At 47.2% G+C, this 17570-nt stretch overlaps 1 protein-coding gene across 1 annotated transcript; it reads left to right on the plus strand.

The window, feature by feature from the left end:
• The first annotated feature begins 14989 nt into the window (after positions 1-14989).
• Positions 14990-15464, plus strand: LOC118640191 (electron transfer flavoprotein regulatory factor 1-like). The gene has a single exon (XM_036277075.1). It carries the CDS (start codon positions 14990-14992, stop codon positions 15254-15256), a length of 267 nt encoding a protein of 88 aa, XP_036132968.1. The 3' UTR covers positions 15257-15464.
• Positions 15465-17570: the final 2106 nt, after the last annotated feature.

The raw sequence follows: 17570 nt of genomic DNA on the forward strand, positions 1-17570 counted from the left end.
TGAGGCCTGGCACACGCAGCTCAGTATTGCGATAAAGGGAGCAGGCGAGAGATGAAATCAACACATCTCAGTCTGCTTTCTAGTGAAGAGGCCACAGATGATGAGAAATGAGCACATGAATGCTGTGTAATTGCAGATAGTAAGCCCTCCAAGACATTGAAACGGGTGAGTGTGTGGGTCTGTCCCCTGCAGTCTTCCCCCTGGCCTGCCGGCTCGTGCCTGCAGTACCCCCTCCCGCACTGAGTTCTGGACCCCAGATGTAGGCCAACCCTCTTATTCTCTAGGTGAGTTACTAGGTGGGCAAGGGTTACACGGGGAAGGAAGGGCAGTGCCCCTGATTCCTGGGGAAGACAGGCCGGTCCCTGAGGGCTCCAAGAGAGACCTTCTGAAACTCATATTCACCCTTGGAAGGGAGCAGCTTCCTCTCCTTAAGCAATTTGCCCCGGCCTGAGTCGGTGTTTATTAAACACCTACCATATATTGGCCAGAGAGCCTGGCCTGGTACTGTCTTCCCCTCAGGAAACCCAACGTGGTCTAGGGTGCTAGGAGCAGGGCCCACCCCTGACCTAGATCAGGGTGACTAGGGCAAGGCTGTGGTGCCAGATGGGAACTGATTGCACAAATCCATACTCCAGGGATTGCCACCCCAAAGTCCTGGGGCAAGTGGGTTGGCCCACCCTGTGCCTCAGTTTCCTCCTCTGTTAAATGGGGATAATAAGGGCCTCTCTCCAAGGGGTTGTGAAGAAAGGGTTTGGGAAACCGATCCTGCTAACACAAATCATCTCGTCATTACTCAGCAGACTTGCAGCCATCAGTCAGCTAATCCACTCATTCATTAAGCAATACACTGATTAATGAATGTACTGCATTGAATTCCTCAAGGCCTCAACAATCACCAGCTTTGGGGTTGTTTTAGTTTATTTTTTTGCGTTTGTAGTTCTTGGGAATTAACCAATTAACTAAAAATCTGGGCTCTGCACTGGCCCTGACACCTCCCACCCCCTCAGCAAGGACCAACTCGCCTTGAACATCTCACCCAATCTCACTTTTTGTTTATTACTGAGTCTTCAAGGTCCAAACGTGCGTGGTGCTTACCGAAGAGAGCCCAAGGCCATGGCAGGAGTGCCCTCAAGTCACACCACTGTCACCTGACAAGAGAGAAGGGCAGAGAAGAAAGGATGTTTGACACATGACCACCCGTGACTCCTAGAGGGGTGGCACTTCCTGGGGGTGGGGGGGCAAGCAAAGAAGAAGCAGCCTTGGTCGTGTTTCAGAGACAGGCCTTCTGGGAGGAGGACAGCCAAGGGTGCAGGAGGAGAAGAGATTAATGACAGTAAAATATTCTGCACACTGATGTCGGAGGTAGCTCGCAAACGCCAGTCGGCGGACATTCGTCCCCCGCTCCAAACCCTCTCATGCGCAGGGACAGACAGTGTGCTGGCAAAGGCATGCAGACACCCAGCCTTCCTCCGCTGCTGCCCAGCCCCAAGGGCAGCTGCTGTGGGGACAGTCTGGAACACAGCCCTGAAAGGCCAGCCCGGAGTTCCTGGGTGGCCCAGCAGGTGACACCAAGGTGTACTCAAGGGAAATGAAAACTGTGTCCTGTTACAGCGCTATTCACAGCCCAGCTCTCCGTCAGTCGGATGAGCCGGAACATTACACAATGGAATACGATTCGGCCGTGAACAGGAACAAAGCAGTGACGAGCTGTGATGTGGACGGCCCTTGAGAACGTGATGCTGAGCGAGAGAAGCCAGACACAGAAGGCCACATAGTGTGTGGTTCCATTGATAAGAAATGTCCAGAAAAGGCAAACCCACAGAGACAGGAAACAGATCAGTGGTTGCCTAGGCTGGGAAAGAGGGGGGTCAGGGGTACGAGGCATCTTTGGGGGTGCTGAAAATGTTCTAAAGTTGATTGTGGTGGTGGTTGCACACTCTGTGAATAGACTAATAGACTAAAATCCACCGAATGGTGCACTTTAAATGAGTGAATTGTGTGCTATATGAATTACATGTCAATAAAGATATTATCATTTTTTGTTTTGTTTTTTGTTTATAATTCCTTACCCGAGGATATTTTTTCACTTATTATCAAATAGAGTGGGAGGGAGGGAGTGAGGGAGGGAGGGAGAGAGAGAGAGAAAGAGAGAGAGACGTCAGTGTGATAAAGCACATCTACTGGTTGCCTCCTGTACCACACGACCAGGGCCGGGGATGAACTGCAACCGAGGTGCATGCCCTTGACCAGCATCAAACCCACGACACATTGGTCCACGGGCTGACACTCTAACCACTGAGCCAAACTGGCCAGGGCAATATTGTTTTGTTGTTGTTGTTTATCCTTACCGGATAATATTTTTAGACAGAGGGGAAGGGAGGGAAGGGGAGAGAGAGAGAAAAACATCTCTGTGAGAGAGATACATCGATTGATTGCCTCCGGCATGATCCTAACCAGGGCTAGGGATCAAACCTACAATCCAGGTACATACCCTTGACTGGGAATCAAACCAGTGACCCTTCAGTTCACAAGCCAATGTTCTAACCACTGAGCCTAACTGGCCAGGGCAATAAAGATATTTTAAAAGAACAACAATTTCCTATTGCGCCTACCTCAGAGTAAAAGCCAAAGTCCTCACCACAGCCCACAAGGTCGACCTCACCTCCCTGACCTTCTGTTCCCCTCCCCCCACACTCTCCATCTCCTGGATGTTCCTCAGACCTGTCACCTTGCCCCTACCTCAGGGCCTTTGCACTTACTAGCTCCTCTACTCTTCTCTCAAACCCCCACACACTCCCCCTCCCTTCAAGTCCTCACTCAGTCACCTTCTCTGCAAGGACTTCTTTCCTATCCACCCTTTTTAAGTTAAACTACACCTCATACTACTCGATATTCCCCTTTCCTGCTTTTTTCTCCATAACCCTTACCGACCACCAACACACTACACACTACACGTCTTTGTTTTATTGGCTCCCTTCCCTCTAGAATGAAAAACCTTCACAAGACCAGAAACCTGTCTATTTTGTTCCTGGCTGTGTCCCCAACTCCCAGAACAGTGCCTGGCACACAGCAGGTCCTTAATCAATATGTATAGTTGACCGAAAGCTACCAGAGCCCAAAGCTTAAGGACCTGCGTCCACAGAGGCTCACAGCCCAGCAGCAGGGGGTGAGTCACTAAATTGCTCTGTGCCCCAGCCTCCTTATCTGTGCAGTAGGGTTGATCTCGGCGGTACCCACCTCCTGTGGGCGTCCTGAGGACGAAGTGAGTTCATCCTGGCTCCACGCTTAGCAAGGTGCAGGCAGCCGCTTGCTGTCTGCCCCACCCCGCCCCAGGGAGAAGTATTAGCAGCCCCACTGGCAACAAACGAGATGCTTTGCATGGAATTTAAATGTCTTGTTTCAAAAGAGTCATCCTGGGTTAGTGGCAGAGCAGGGACTTGAAACAAAGTCACTTGGCTCCAGAGCCAGGCAGAAACCACTGCTCTCTTCCCTGAGGAAAAGGAACTAGGGGAGAAGGGGGAAGAGGAAACCGTCACCTTTGCCACCCAGGTCCCAGCTAGGGCGAGGGCAGAACCAGAGCTCACGTTCGCTTGTTGGGTTCAGGCGCCTGACACTGAGCACCCCCCCTGTGCCTGTGCAGGGCCCCAGCACTGGCCGCAACAGCCCCCTGGCCTAGCGGGTCTTGCAGTCCAGTGACGAACAAGGCCGAGATGACAAGCGCCATCACTGGTCAAGTCTGTACCGTGTCAGAGCTGTGCTGTGCAGGAGGCCGCTCCCCGCCTGTGGCCACAGGGCACTCGTCCTGGGGGAAAGGCTGTGTCACGTACGCCAGGTTTCAAAGACTGTGAGAGAGAACATGAAATATCTCAATATTCTGTATTGATTCCATGTTGAAATGGGATATGTGGAGCTACATAAAATACACTATTAACACAAATTCTGCCCGTTTCTTTTGTACTTTTTAAAATCAGTTACTAAAATTTCTTTAAATTGTGTATGTGACTCCCATGGCATTGCTGTTGGACAACAAACACTGTTTGCGGATAATGCATGCTTTGGGGGGAAAGAAGAAGACAGAGTAAGTGCCCCTGGTGGGGGGGGCTCAATTTAAATGACATGGTTGGGGAGGGCCTCTGAGAGGAGATGACATTTGAGTGAAGACCCAAAGGAAGTGAGGGAAGGAGCTGTGCAGAAATCTGAGGGAAAGGGTTCCAGGCAGAGGGAACGGCCAGTGCAAAGGCCCTGAGGCAGGAGTGTGCCCTTGATAGACTCTACTGAAGGGGCTCATTTCTCATGTTGATGCAAGTGACTTCTTAGGAACTGCTTTTCTTCAGCAGGTAAAAAGGCCCCCTACAAAAATACGACTATTAATGGAGGTCTCCAGAGCCGCCAAGCACCTCTGGGAGACTCAGCCTAGCCTTTGGAAATCACTTCCTGCAAAGTCACCCAACACCTAGTGTGTCTCCAGCCTCCTTCCTTCTCTAAGAGCTGGTGGTTGAGCATCACCTTTGCCCCTAGCTCTTAGGACTTGAGACTTTGCCTCTCTAGAGACAGCTAAGCCTCCAACAAAAAACTGCTTTGCAGGACAAAGGTGCAAGTGTGTGGGGCCCCGCAGCCAACGGCTGTGAGCAAATAGCTGCTCCATTTCTGCTGGGTCACGAGAAGAGAGATGCTCTGTCTATCCCCTCAGCCCACAGCAGCTGGAGACATAAGCATGGGTCCTGTCCCAAGACCTAGAAGGCTCACTTGAGGGTGCCTGGCTCTGCTGTACCTCCCCAGAGAACAGGTGTATGTACTCATTCATTCATTCATTCATCCATTCATTCCTGCAGCATATACCTACTACCACCCGTTCTGTGCCAGGCCTACTGTGTGCTGGGGACCAGAGACAGCATTGTGAGCAAAACAAACAGGTTCCCCTGGTCCTGGCCTTACTTTAGAGAGATTTAGAAACAAAACAAAAAAAAACCCACATAAATAAGGACTTGAGCCCTGGTTACGTGCTAATGAGAGAAATAAATGAAGTTACACCACAGAGAAACGAGGGGGTGGAGGGGTAAGACAAGAAGGGTAAGACCCGGGGGAGGACATTTCTGGCAAATAACCAGTAAGTGCAAAGGCCCTGGCCCATGTGGCAAGATGTTCAGTTTGTTCCAGGAGCACATACGCTGAGATGGCGCCATGAAGGAGCCCTTAGACAGCATGCCCACCTACTCTGTACCTCTGGTCCACAGTATCCTTAATAGCTTCCCTCTCAACGTCTGTACAGAGTTGTGTCGTCTCCTGTTTCTCAGGCCACGGTAAAGAATTCTGATTTTAGTCATGGTGGCCTTGCAGCCAAAGAGTAACCTGATCTGATTTAGGATTTTTGTTGTTTTTATCTAAATATGTCTTTATTGGTTTTAGAGAGGAAGAGAGAGAGAAACCTGAATCGGCTACCTCTTGCACGCCCCCTACTGGGGTTGAGCCTACAACCCAGGCATGTGCCCTGACCGGGAATCAACAACCCAGGCATGTGCCCTGACCGGCAAAGTCCTGATGCATGGGAGGGTGTTCAACCAACTGAGCCACATTGGCCAGGGATGATTTAGGTTTTAAAGTATCTTTCAGCCTGGCTGGTGTGGCTTACTGGGTGAACATCGACCCATGCACCAAGAAGTTGCCAGTTCGATTCCCGGTCAGGGCACATGCCCAGGTTGTGGGCCAAGTTCCCAGTGCGGGGCGTGCAGGAGGCGGTCAGTTGATGTTCTCTCTCATTGATGTTTCTCTCTCTCTCCCTCTCCCTTCCTCTCTCTAAAAATCAATAAAGAAAAAATATTTTTTAAAAAAATAAAGTATCTTTCAGCCCTGGCCAGGTAACTCAGTTGGTTAGAACATTGTCCCCTTACACCAAGGTTGTGGGTCTGATCCCTGGTCAGGATGCATACAGGAATCAACCAATGAATGCATAAATAAGGGGAACAACAAATCTCTCTCTCTCTCAAATCAATCAATCAATCAATACATTTTACAGTTTAAATATATTTATTAAAAATATATATTCCCTGCCCTGGCCGGTTTGGCTCAGAGGTTAGAGCGTCGGCCTGCGGTACAGAGAGACCTGGGTTCGGTTCCCACTAAGGGCACGTACCTCGGTTGCAGTTTGCCCCCGGCCCTGGTTGGTCGTGCGGGTGGCAACCACTCGATGTGTCCCTTCACATCGATGTTTCTCTCTCTCTCTCCCTCTCTCTCCCTCCCGCTCTGTCTGAAAAAAAAAAAAATGCAAAAAAAAAAATGTCCTCGGGTGAGGATAAAAAAAATATATATATATATATATATATATATATATTCCCCCTGAAGAAATCCTTTATTGGCCTAAGTTCTAAACCAGGAGCTGGCAAACTACAGCCCACAGGCCAAATCTGATCCCCAACTTGTTTTTGTCAATAAAGGTTTATTGGAACACAGACACCCCCATTCATTCCATATTGTTTATGACTTTCCTGCTTCAGAGGCAGAGTTGAGTCGTTGTGACAAAGACCCTAAAGTTGCAAAAAGGCTAAAATAGTATTATCTGGTCCTTTGCAGAAAACACTTTCCCATTCCTGAACTAAACAATTGCTGTGCTTACTGTTGAATTTTAATAATATACAGGTAAACTTCAAATCAGCACATCTGTATTACTTGCCCTTTTTTGTTGTTGTTAATCCTCACCCAACGATATTTTTCCATTTTTAGATAGAATGGAAGGGAGGAAGGGAAAGAGAGAGAAACATCGATGTGAGAAAGACACATCGATTGGTTGCCTCCCGTATGAACCCCAATAGGGGCTGAGAATCAAACCTGCAACCCAGGTATGTGTCCTTGACCCAGGGACTGGGAATCAAACCTGAAACCCTTTTGTGCACAGGCTGATGTCCTAACCACTGAGCCAGCCAGGGCTGTATTGCTTACCCTTTAATAAATATTGTATTCTACATGAAGTTTAGTTAAAGGAACACCATATGCCCCCCACATACATGCACAAACTTAGTCCCACACATGAACTGTTTTAATAAATACCTTTCAAATAGAAATTAGATTTCTTCCTTTTGTTTATTTTTAAACTATAGAAGGAATCCAGAAAATAATGCTCTTCCTGAAAGGAATTGTTTAAGGGGGGAGGGTGTTAAAAATGATCGACTCGGGGGTAAACGTTAGGTATATTGCTGACAGGGTTTTTGTGAGAATGAACGTAAAAGTTACACGTGTGTGATGACAGACACCATTGGCTGCCTCTCCCAGCCCTTCTTTCCTGACAGCAGAGTGTCTACCTTCCTCCAAGCAGCCACAGATGCTCAAAAAGGGGACCCTGTGCCCCTCTCAGGAAGGAATTCTGATTATGCTAAGCAGTCTGGGAAATATCATTCCCCTCACTATGATTGGCTTAGGAGTAGACATGTAACCAAATTCTGGCCGATAAGACATGGGGGTGGTGTGCTGGGGGGACTTCTGGTAAAAAAGGGACATTGTCCCACCGGATGAGGTACGCGGACTGAAGGTGGCCATCGTGCAATGCAGAAAGTGCTGGAGCAGAGAGACGGAAAGGACCTGGGTCCTCAAGGATGTCCTTGGCCACTGAGACTGAGAGCCATGAAACTGCCCCATCTCAGGACATCCCCTGACGTGGAAATAATAAATGTCTTCACTGTTACACCGCTGGAGTCGGTGCTTTCAAAAGCATCTCAATGAGTTACAAGTATGAAACCCTTTGGCAAGTAGCCAGCAGCCACAATCAGCAGCTTTATTGATTTGTTCATTCAGTGAATATTTACTGAGTGCCTTCCACGTGTCTGGACAGTTCTGGGGCTGAGGATAATGAGAGAGGTCCCTTCTGCATTCCAGCAGATGGAGACAGACACAAAAGCAAGTCCACAAATAAGCAAACAAACTATCAGATCATGCTAAATCTGAGAAAGAAATAGAGTGGTTGACAAAGCATGAGCGAAACGAGGATGGGGCTTCTCTGGGAAGGTGACATTTGAGTAGAGAATGGAATGAAGAAGTGTCAACCATGTGAAGACCCTGGGAAAGCATTCCAGGTGGAGGCACAGCAAGTGCAAAGGCCCTGAGGTGAAAGTGAACTCTGCATGTTCAAGGAACTGAAATGTGGACTGTGTGGGAAGATGATTATATTTATGACAACAGGCTACACAAAAGGCCCACAGTTCAAGTTCCTCTTCTCCCTCTCTCTTTCTCTCTCTCTCTCTCTCTCTCTCTCTCTCTCTCTCTCTCTCTTTTTTTCTTTTCTTGGGGCTTTTGTTCCCAGGCCCCCATTGTACGCACTCTGGTTTGTTGAAATCTGGACTGAGTTTTTAGGCTTTACCCCCTAACTCAAGAGAACCTCTCATTGAGTGTGGGTCTGACATACCAAATGGCTTATACCTTTTTTTTTTAACCCTCACCTGGACAGAGTGGGAGGGAGAGAGAGGGAGAGAGAGAGAAACATCAACATGAGAGAGACACATCGACTGGTTGCCCCCCGCACAATTCTGACCAGGGCCGGGACAAACCGCAACCAACCAGAATCGAACCCAGGACTCATTGGTCTGTGGGCCGATGCTCTAACCACTGAACCAAACCAGCCAGAGCCCAAATGGCTTTTTTAATGAAAAACAAGTTTTAGTGCTTCAGCTTAACTAAATTCTCCATGGGCAGCAAGTCCCCATCTGTTTTGCTATTTTTCCTGCCAGAGCAACATTTTCTGTCCTGCAGTAAGTTCCCATTGCGGCCCCTTCCACTGCGATACCCTCAGCCTGGGGCCCACCGAGGCCTGGGGACAGGTCCACGACACCAAAGCAGGAGGGCAGACATGGTGCAGCCAGGCCAACATCATTACAAAGATTGCTTTTAACAGAAAAGTCCCCTGTGCTTTTTAAAAATTCTCTCAACTACAGAATTGTAGCAAAGGTGCCAATTTCTTTCCTGAGGGTTTCAAAATTGTCCCTGGCATCAGGCTGAGGTATGTGCCAGAGGTGGTTGGCACCCAGGTAGAAGCAGATCCTAAAAATATTCTTTGGAAAGCGGTGGATGGCAACGCCGTTCTCAACATGGCTGCCAGCAGCTGAGACCTCTGACTGGGCAGGGATGGGTGGTGCCCAGGGGACCAGTGGACGCTCACCCACAGGGTTGTTTGTGTAACTGAGTTTACTGAGCGTTTCTTATGGGCAAGAGGATCCTGAATGCGTGAGCCATGGTCTCATACAGGTCTGTGACCAGTGGGAACAAAGATATTACTCACACATCAGTGAGTCTATAATGTCACCTGAGAAAAATGCTTTCAGGAAAAGAAATCGGCTTGAGGGAGGCTATTTTACAGAGGGCACAGAGTAGATGTTTCTCAACGCCAATGAGATCATGTTACTTCCTGCTGAAACCTTCCTCTGGCTTCCCATGGCACAGACATAATATTCAGATACCTCCTGGGTCCCAGAAGGCCCTGTAGCTCTGGTCCTGGCTCCCCTCCCTTCCCTCGCTTGCCCTCACTTCCTGAGATGCAGCCTCTTGTGGCTCTTCTGACATGTGCAGCTTGTGCCCACCCCAGGACCTTGGCACGGGGGCTGTGCTCGCTGTTTTAAACACTCTGCACAGGTCTGCCCAGTGAGGGCAGGTCTCCCTTGGCCGGCCCATCTAAAGTAATGCTCCCACCCTGGCCAGTTTGGTTCAGTGGTTAGAGCGCCAAGCTGTAGACTGAAGGGTCATGGGTTCGATTCTGGTCAAGGGCACTTAACCTGGGTCACAGGTTCGGTCCCTGGCCCCGGTCGGGGTCGTGTGGGAGTCAACCAGTCTATGTCTCTCTCTCACATCGATGATTCTCTCTCTCCCTCCCTCCCTTCTACGCTATCAAAAAATCAATGGAAAAGTATCCTTGGGTTTGGGTAAAAAATTAAATAAATAAATAAAGTAACACTCCCTATCACGTCATCCTGTTTCATTTTTCTTGCACCCTGACATCATCCAGTCTGGCTGTCCCTTGGCATGTGGGCATCAGGAGGGCAAAGACCTTGTCTGTCCTCACACAGGCCCAGCACATGCAGGGAGCACCATGGTTTGTGGAAAGATGAATGAATGAGGGACTGAATGAGGGGCCGAACCCCATCGGAGGGAGTCAGGGAAGACCTTCTGAAGAAGTAGTGTCTTAGTTGACAATTGATGGACAAGGGGGAATTGGGCTGTTGACCCCAAACTTGGCCAACCATTGGAGTCCAGGGGGCTGTGCAGCGTGCCAGCCTTGAGCACCATCCTCAGAGTGTCGGGACCCGGGATCCTGAGCAGGGGTCGGTGTGTTTCTAACTCCCATGAGAGGCTCACAAGCACCCAGGACTGAGGGCCATTCATCTCAGGCAAAGCTTCCTCGAGTGTTCTTCAGAGTAGCAGCAGCTGGCCACCTGGGACCACGTTAGAAATACAGGTTCTCGTCCTGGCCAGTTTGGCTCAGCGGTTAGAGCGTTGGCCTGCGGTCCGGAGAGACCCGGGTTCGGTTCCCGCTAAGGGCACGTACTTCGGTTGCAGTTTGTCCCCGGCCCTGGTTGGTTGTGTGGGTGGCAGCCACTCGATGTGTCCCTTCACATCGATGTTTCTCTCTCTCTCTCTCCCTCCCACTCTATCTGTACAAAAAATGGAAAAATATCCTCGGGTGAGGATAAAAAAAAAAAAAAAAAAAGAAATACAGGTTCTCATTCCTTCCCCAGGCCCGAATCAGATACTCAGGGGGGAGGCCAAGAGAGGACAGACCCCTGGGCAGCAGGAGGAGGGAGGACAGTCTTCCAGAGCACAGGGCTTTGAGCTCGTCTGGGGGTGGGAGGGACTCCAGGGCTGCCAGGGCCGAGGCTCCTCTTGCATTCTTGCCCCTGTGGCTGCTGAGATCTGGAACTTCAGATGGCCCCAGGCCCCAGGCCCTTGAGCCTGATTTTGCCTCTGCAGTGTCACTGGAGTTGGTGCAATCAGCTGGATGCTGAAGAGACAGGCCTTCTCTTCACACTCCTCTTCCCCACCCTGCCCCATGGGGAAGGAGAAAGGTAGCCAGGCAGGAAGGAGTTGACTGCTTCCAAGGTACTGACTCAAGTTCCTGAAACACTACCTCGAGACACTCATTCAGAGAGGAACGTCACACCCATGGCCCTGGCAGTTTATGAAACAGCAGAACCCTGAAGTATTTTTCTCTCCCTTCACGTACTTCCCTCTTCCCTCCCTGAGTTCTCTTGTTTTGATAGTCTTGAATCCTTTCCCCTAAAAAGATACTACCACTTATACCCCCAGTAACAACATATGCGAGTACCTTTCCTGATCTCAACAGGTGGGGATGATCAAACTCCTTTTTTTTTTTTTTTTTTAATCCTCATTCGAGGACATTTTTCCATTTTTTGTGTTCAGGTAGAGTGGGAGGGAGAGAGAGAGAGAGAAACATCGACGTGAAAGGGACACATCGAGTGGCTGCCACCCGCACAACCGACCAGGGCCGGGGACAAACTGCAACCGAGGTACGCGCCCCTCGCGGGAACCGAACCCGGGTCTCTCAGGACCGCAGGCCGACGCTCTAATCGCTGAGCCAAACCGGCCAGGGCGATCAAACTCTTTTTGTTGCTATTGTTGGTACAGAAATCATTTATTATAACCTAATCGCTGTAAAACAGCCATTTGCAATTTGATCTGATGTAAAATAGCCCCAATTTAAATATAAACTGAGCCAATAAAGTTATTACAAATTATGGCTTTTGAGTTCATGTTTATAGTTGTATGTTAACTCCCTGACATTTCATGATTTCTAAAAAATTCCTAGAATATGAAAGTTTACTCCCATACAGGTATTAAAAAAAAAAAGTAGAAGAGAGAGGAAGATTTTATTCCCTCTACAAAGCAGGATGTAGCTAAAGAGTAAGCCTTTCAGGCCCTGGCTGGTGTGGCTCAGTTGGTTGAGCACTGTTCCATGCACTGAAAAGTTGCTGGTTCGATTCCCGCTCAGGGCACATGCCCAGGTTGCAGGCTTCATCCCCAGTGGGGGGTGTACAGGAGGCAGCCAATTGATGTTTCTCTTTCACATCGATCTTTCTCTCTCTCTCCCCCTTCCTCTCTAAAAATCAATAAAAAATCTTTTTTAAAAAAGAGCAAGTCTTTCATGTAAAGTGCACCTTAGAAACCTGTAGTTTTAAAACCTATATGAACTTTGACTGAAGTCCTAAAATGTGTGTACACCTGACAGTATTTGGGAAGGTCTATGAAAGCCGCACCCACCTGCTACAGTAACTCACAGCCACCCAAACCCTAGCTCCATCTCTCTCTATCTAGAAGCATACTTTTTTTTTTTTTAATTTACTGGGGTGACATTGGCTAATAAAATGATGTAGGTTTCAGGTTCAAATTTTCTCTTTTTTTTTTTTTGATACATGTCCCTAGCAGAAACCACACCCGGGACTCTCTGGTCCGCAGGCCGATGAGCCAAACTGGCCAGGGCTTTTTTTTTTTTTTCTTTATTGATTTTAGCAAGGGGAAGGAACAGGGAGAGAGAGATAGAAACATCGATGAGAGAGAACACTGATTGGCCGCCTCCTGCATAACCCCCACTAGGAATCGGACCCACAATCTGGGCATGTGCCCTGACCGGGAATCAAACTAGGACGTCTTGGTGCATGGGTCGATGCTCAATCACTGAGCCACACCAGCTGGGTGAGGCTGAACATTTTTTATATGTTTATGGGCCATTTGCATTTCTTCTGTGAACTTCTCATTGACCTCCTGTGACCATTTCTCCTACTGGCTGGTTTGTTAGCACTCTTTGTACAAGGCCATCACTTCTTTGCCTGGCGTAGGAGTTACAAATATATTTTCCAATTTGGTTTTGCTTTTGATATTTTGCAAAAGATGAACTTTGATTTTTCTTGTGGTCAGAGTTACTATGAATTTTTTCCATCTACATTCTCTTCTTGTATTTTCTAGATGTTTGTATTTTTCAATCTCTGCTCTACTTGGAGTTAATCTGTCTTCAGCTATGGAATAAGAAAGGAATCCAGTTCTCCTGATTCAGCGTACTTCTGATTCTTTCCCTCTGAAGAAAGTGACCATCTTCCACATCCCACTTGCTCTACATACTCTGGTCTCTTTCTGGCTTTTTCTCTCTTATTACACCACTCAATTTGCCCACTCCTTCTTCAGGGTCAACTGTATCTTATACTCCGCCTTTGTAACTCAGTATAGTATTTGGAAAAGCTAGTGTTCCCTCACTATTCTTCAGTTTCAGAACTTTCCTGGAAATGTTTATGCACTCTTTTTATAAATGTACTTCAGTGGCACTTCCTTAAATCCCCCAAATTTCCTGTTGTTTATTCATTGGGATTGCTTTGATTTCTGGCTAACTGAAGGGAACTCTGACATGTTTCCCAAATGGGATCCTCCTTGCCAAGAACAAAAAGATTGTCTGGTCGCTCATCCAAGCCTCTTTTAAATGTATGTATGTATGTATTTATTTTTTGTTAATCCTCACCCAAAGATATTTTTCCATACTCGAGGATATTTTTCTGTAAATTCCTAGATAGAGTGGAAGTGGGGAGGGGAGAGAGAAAGACATTGATTAGTTGCCTCCCAAATGACCCCAACAGGGGCTGGAGATTGAACCTGCAACCCAGGTATGGGCCCTTGCACAGAAATCTAACTCGAGACCCTTTGGTCCACAGGACAATGCTCCAACCTCTGAGCCAAACTGGCTAGGGCTCCAAGTGTCCTTTTAAATTTAATAGTAGAGCTCAATCAGTGTGGCTCAGTGGTTGAGAGTCGACCCATGAACTAAGAGATTGCTGGTTTGATTCCTGGTCAGGGCACATGCCCAGGTTGTGGGCCAAAACCCCAGTGGAGGCATGCAGGAGGTGGCCAATTGATGTTCTCTCTCGTTGATGTTTCTATCTCTCTCTCCCTCTCCCTTCCCCTCTCTCTAAAATCAATAAAGGGGAAAAAAAATTTTTTTAAGGAAGGAAAGATGAAACGCAAGAAGGGAGGGAGAGAGAGAGGAGAGAAGCAAAGGAAAGAGAGACCTGTCCTTGCTTACCTTTCTGCCACCTTGTGGCTGGTGAAGTTGGGGGCCAGCCTTGGAGAGAACTGGGCTGCCAAGACACTTGTGTACTGCAAGCAGGTAATATGGATTTGAGTCAGGGAGTCTCCACTTAGGTTTCACAACTATTAGCATGGCCCTCTTCCACCCCACACGCAGTGCACCGTCTCGCCCTTGAGCACGCAGAAAGACCTGCACATCGGGGTGGTCACTGGATGGCCATCTCCTAGGCCACACTTAGAAACCCTCCCCAGTGGAAGACTCTCTGACCATCTTCTGTTTCTCCATCTACCTCCTAAACACTTCTCCATGCCTACTCACCATGCATTTAATTTTTTTTTTTTTTTTTTTTTTTTACTATTTTACAAGTATACAGGTCAGTGCATTAAGTACATTGTTGTACAACCATCCCTGCCATCCATCTCCAGAACTTTTCTCATCTTCCCAGACTGGAACTCTGTCCCCATTAAACACTAACGCCCCAGCCCCTGGCATCCACCATTCTACTTTCTGTCTCTCTGGTTTTGACTACTCCACAAACCTCATGTAAGTGGAATCACACCGTATTTGTCTTTCTGTGACTGGTTTCTTTCACTTAGCATGATGTCCTCAAGGTTCACCCGTGGTGCAGCCTGCACCCGTTTCCTTTCTAAGGCTGAATGATACTCTTCTCTAGGGAGAGACCACATGCTGTTTATCTATTCATCTGTCAGTGTGTTTTTTCCACCTTCTGATTATTGGAATAGTGCTGCTATGAACATAGTATATCATCATCATTTTTAAATACTACACACTTTAGCTAAGTCAACAATTCTGTGGGTCGGCTCCTGCCTAAATCTTGGATTCCAAGAGCGAATCAGTCAACCAGTCACAGCTGCAGCGTGCCGGAAGGTATTCTATGTATAAAAGTGAATATTTCCATGATAAGTGAAAATGGCCAATTCTTTAAGAAGAGAAGTACTAAATCTTTATAAAAATCTGCTGTACCTTGGACGCGATTATCCAAAAAGAGCAGACTATTTTAAAAGGCGCCTGAAGAATGTTTTCCTTAAAAACAAAGATGTGAAAGACCCAGAGAAGATCAAAGAACTTATTGGACGGGGCGAATTTGTAATGAAGGAGCTAGAAGCCTTATATTTCCTTAGGAAATACAGAGCTATGAAACAACGCTATTATTCAGATACTAAGGAAACTAACTAATCATTACTATAATTTGACTCAAAACCAGTGCCAGCTGTTTGTGTATAATATAAAATTAATCCTAACTTAAATTACAACATATACATATCATGTAAAAAATACTTAAACTGCCTTATTGAAAACTGGTTTCAACTTCATTCTGAGAGCTGCATCAGCAACCCTTTATGCACAATTTTATACTAAAATAGAAATGTAGATGTTGCCAACTACAAATTATTAGAAAAAGAAAAAGAAAAAAAAGTGGGACATGCCCTGGTCGGTTTGGCTCAGCAGTTAGAGTATCAGCCTGCAGACCAGAGGGTCCTGGGTTCAGTTCCCGCTAAGGGTACGTACCTCAGTTGCAATTTCTTCCCAAACCCGGTTGGGGTTGTGTGGGTGGCAACCACTCGATGTGTCTCTCTCTCTTCCCCCCTCTCTGTCTCCCATTCTATCTGAAGATAAATGCAAAAATGTCCTCGAGTGAGGATAAAAATATAAAATAAAATAAAAAGTGGGACAGCCCGGTTGGTGTAGCTCAGGGGTTGAGCATCAACCCATGCACCAAGAGGTCTCTGGTTTGATTCCCGGTCAGGGCACATGCCCAGGTTGTGAACCAAATCCCAGGGGGATTGTGCATGAGGCAGCCAATTGACGGTTCTCTTTCATCAATCTTTTTATCTCTCTCTCTAAATATCAATAAAGAAAAAAAAGTGTGACACTCTGGCCCTGGCCAGTTTGGCTCAGCGGTTAGAGCGTCGGCCTGAGGTCCGGAGAGACCCGGGTTTGGTTCCCGATAAGCGCACGTACCTCGGTTGCAGTTTGTCCCCGGCCCTGGTTGGTCGTGCGGGTGGCAGCCACTCGATGTGTCCCTTCACATCGATGTTTCTCTCTCTCTCTTCCTTCCTCTCTCTCCCTCCCACTCTATCTGTACAAAAAATGGAAAAAATATCCTCAGGTGAGGATTAAAAAGAAAAAAAAAGTGTGACACTCTGACCACCTGTCAGAGCTCTGGTGCTCCATATCCAATTTGGCCCTTCCCTCTGCGTGCACCACAGCTAATGAGCAGCACACAGTTCAACACAAATGATGAATGAGGCGATCAATATCGACAAGAGATGCCCCCCAGGAGGACAAAGTCCCCTAGTAAGCTTCAAGAAATGTTTTTATATTGAAAGTGATTTTGTTAAATGAAATAATGAACGAGTTTCTTTTAGGATAAAGGGAAACTTAAATTGTACATTAAAACTATTATAGCCCAGCCCGTGTGGCTCAGTGGTTGAGCGTCGACCCCTGCCCCTAGAAGTCGCCGGTATGATTCCCAGTCAGGGCATATACCCAAGTTGTGGGCCAAATCCCCAGTGGGGGACATGCAGGAGGCAGCCAATCGATGTTTCTCTCTCTCTCTCTCCCTCTCCCTTCCTCTCTCTCTCTAAAATCAATCAATAAATTTAAAAAAAAAATTTTTTTTATCCTCACCTGAGGACATTTTTCCATTTTTTGTTCAGATAGAGTGGGGAGGGAGAGAGGGAGAGAAACATTGACATGAAAGGGAGACATCGAGTGGTTGCCACCCGCACGACCCAACCAGGGCTGGGGACAAACTGCAACTGAGGTACATGCCCTTAGCGGGAACCAAACCTGGGTCTCTCTGGACCACAGGCCAATGCTCTACTGATGAGCCAAACCAGCCAAGGCAATAAATTAAAATTTTTAAAAATAACTAAATAAATAACTAAATTATGGCCCAACACCTGCTCCGTCTGACAGCAGAACCTCTGTAGTAACGAGATTGGTCTATATCTGTACTGTCTGGTATGTTAGCCCCAGTGAAATTTTTCTGCTGGGCACTTGAAATGTGGCTAGTGCAATTGAGGAAATAATTTTATTCCATTTTAATTAATTTAAATTTAAATAGTCACATGTGATTAGTGGCTGTGGTGTTAAATCTACACAATGGAATATTTTGCTACTGGAAACAAGAATGGGGCAGATCTATATTTACTTCCTTTTCTAAATTTATTTTTTTATTGATTTGAGAGGGGGATGGGGAGAAAGAGAGACAGACAGACAGACAGACAGACATCGATTTGTTGTTCCACATTAGAACTGGTTATTCCCCTGCTATGGTCCATGCTGATGGGCTTCACCCTTCACTCCCTAAGGTCTGGGTTTTTGACACATTTCAAGATTCATTTGATGGTTTATAAATATGTCCTGTCCTCATCCGAGGATATTTTTCTTTTGAGTTTTAGATAGAGTGGAAGGGAGGGAGGGAGAGAGAGAGAGAAACATCAATATGAGAGAGACATTGGTTGATTGCCTCCTGCACGGTCCC

This window comes from Molossus molossus, unplaced genomic scaffold (assembly GCF_014108415.1).
Source record: "Molossus molossus isolate mMolMol1 unplaced genomic scaffold, mMolMol1.p scaffold_m16_p_22, whole genome shotgun sequence".
Lineage (NCBI taxonomy): Eukaryota > Metazoa > Chordata > Mammalia > Chiroptera > Molossidae > Molossus > Molossus molossus.

What these genes read in the sequence shown, in the direction of transcription:
- LOC118640191 (XM_036277075.1), top strand. Translation starts at nt 14,990, where the DNA reads ATGGCCAATTCTTTAAGAAGAGAAGTACTAAATCTTTATAAAAATCTG.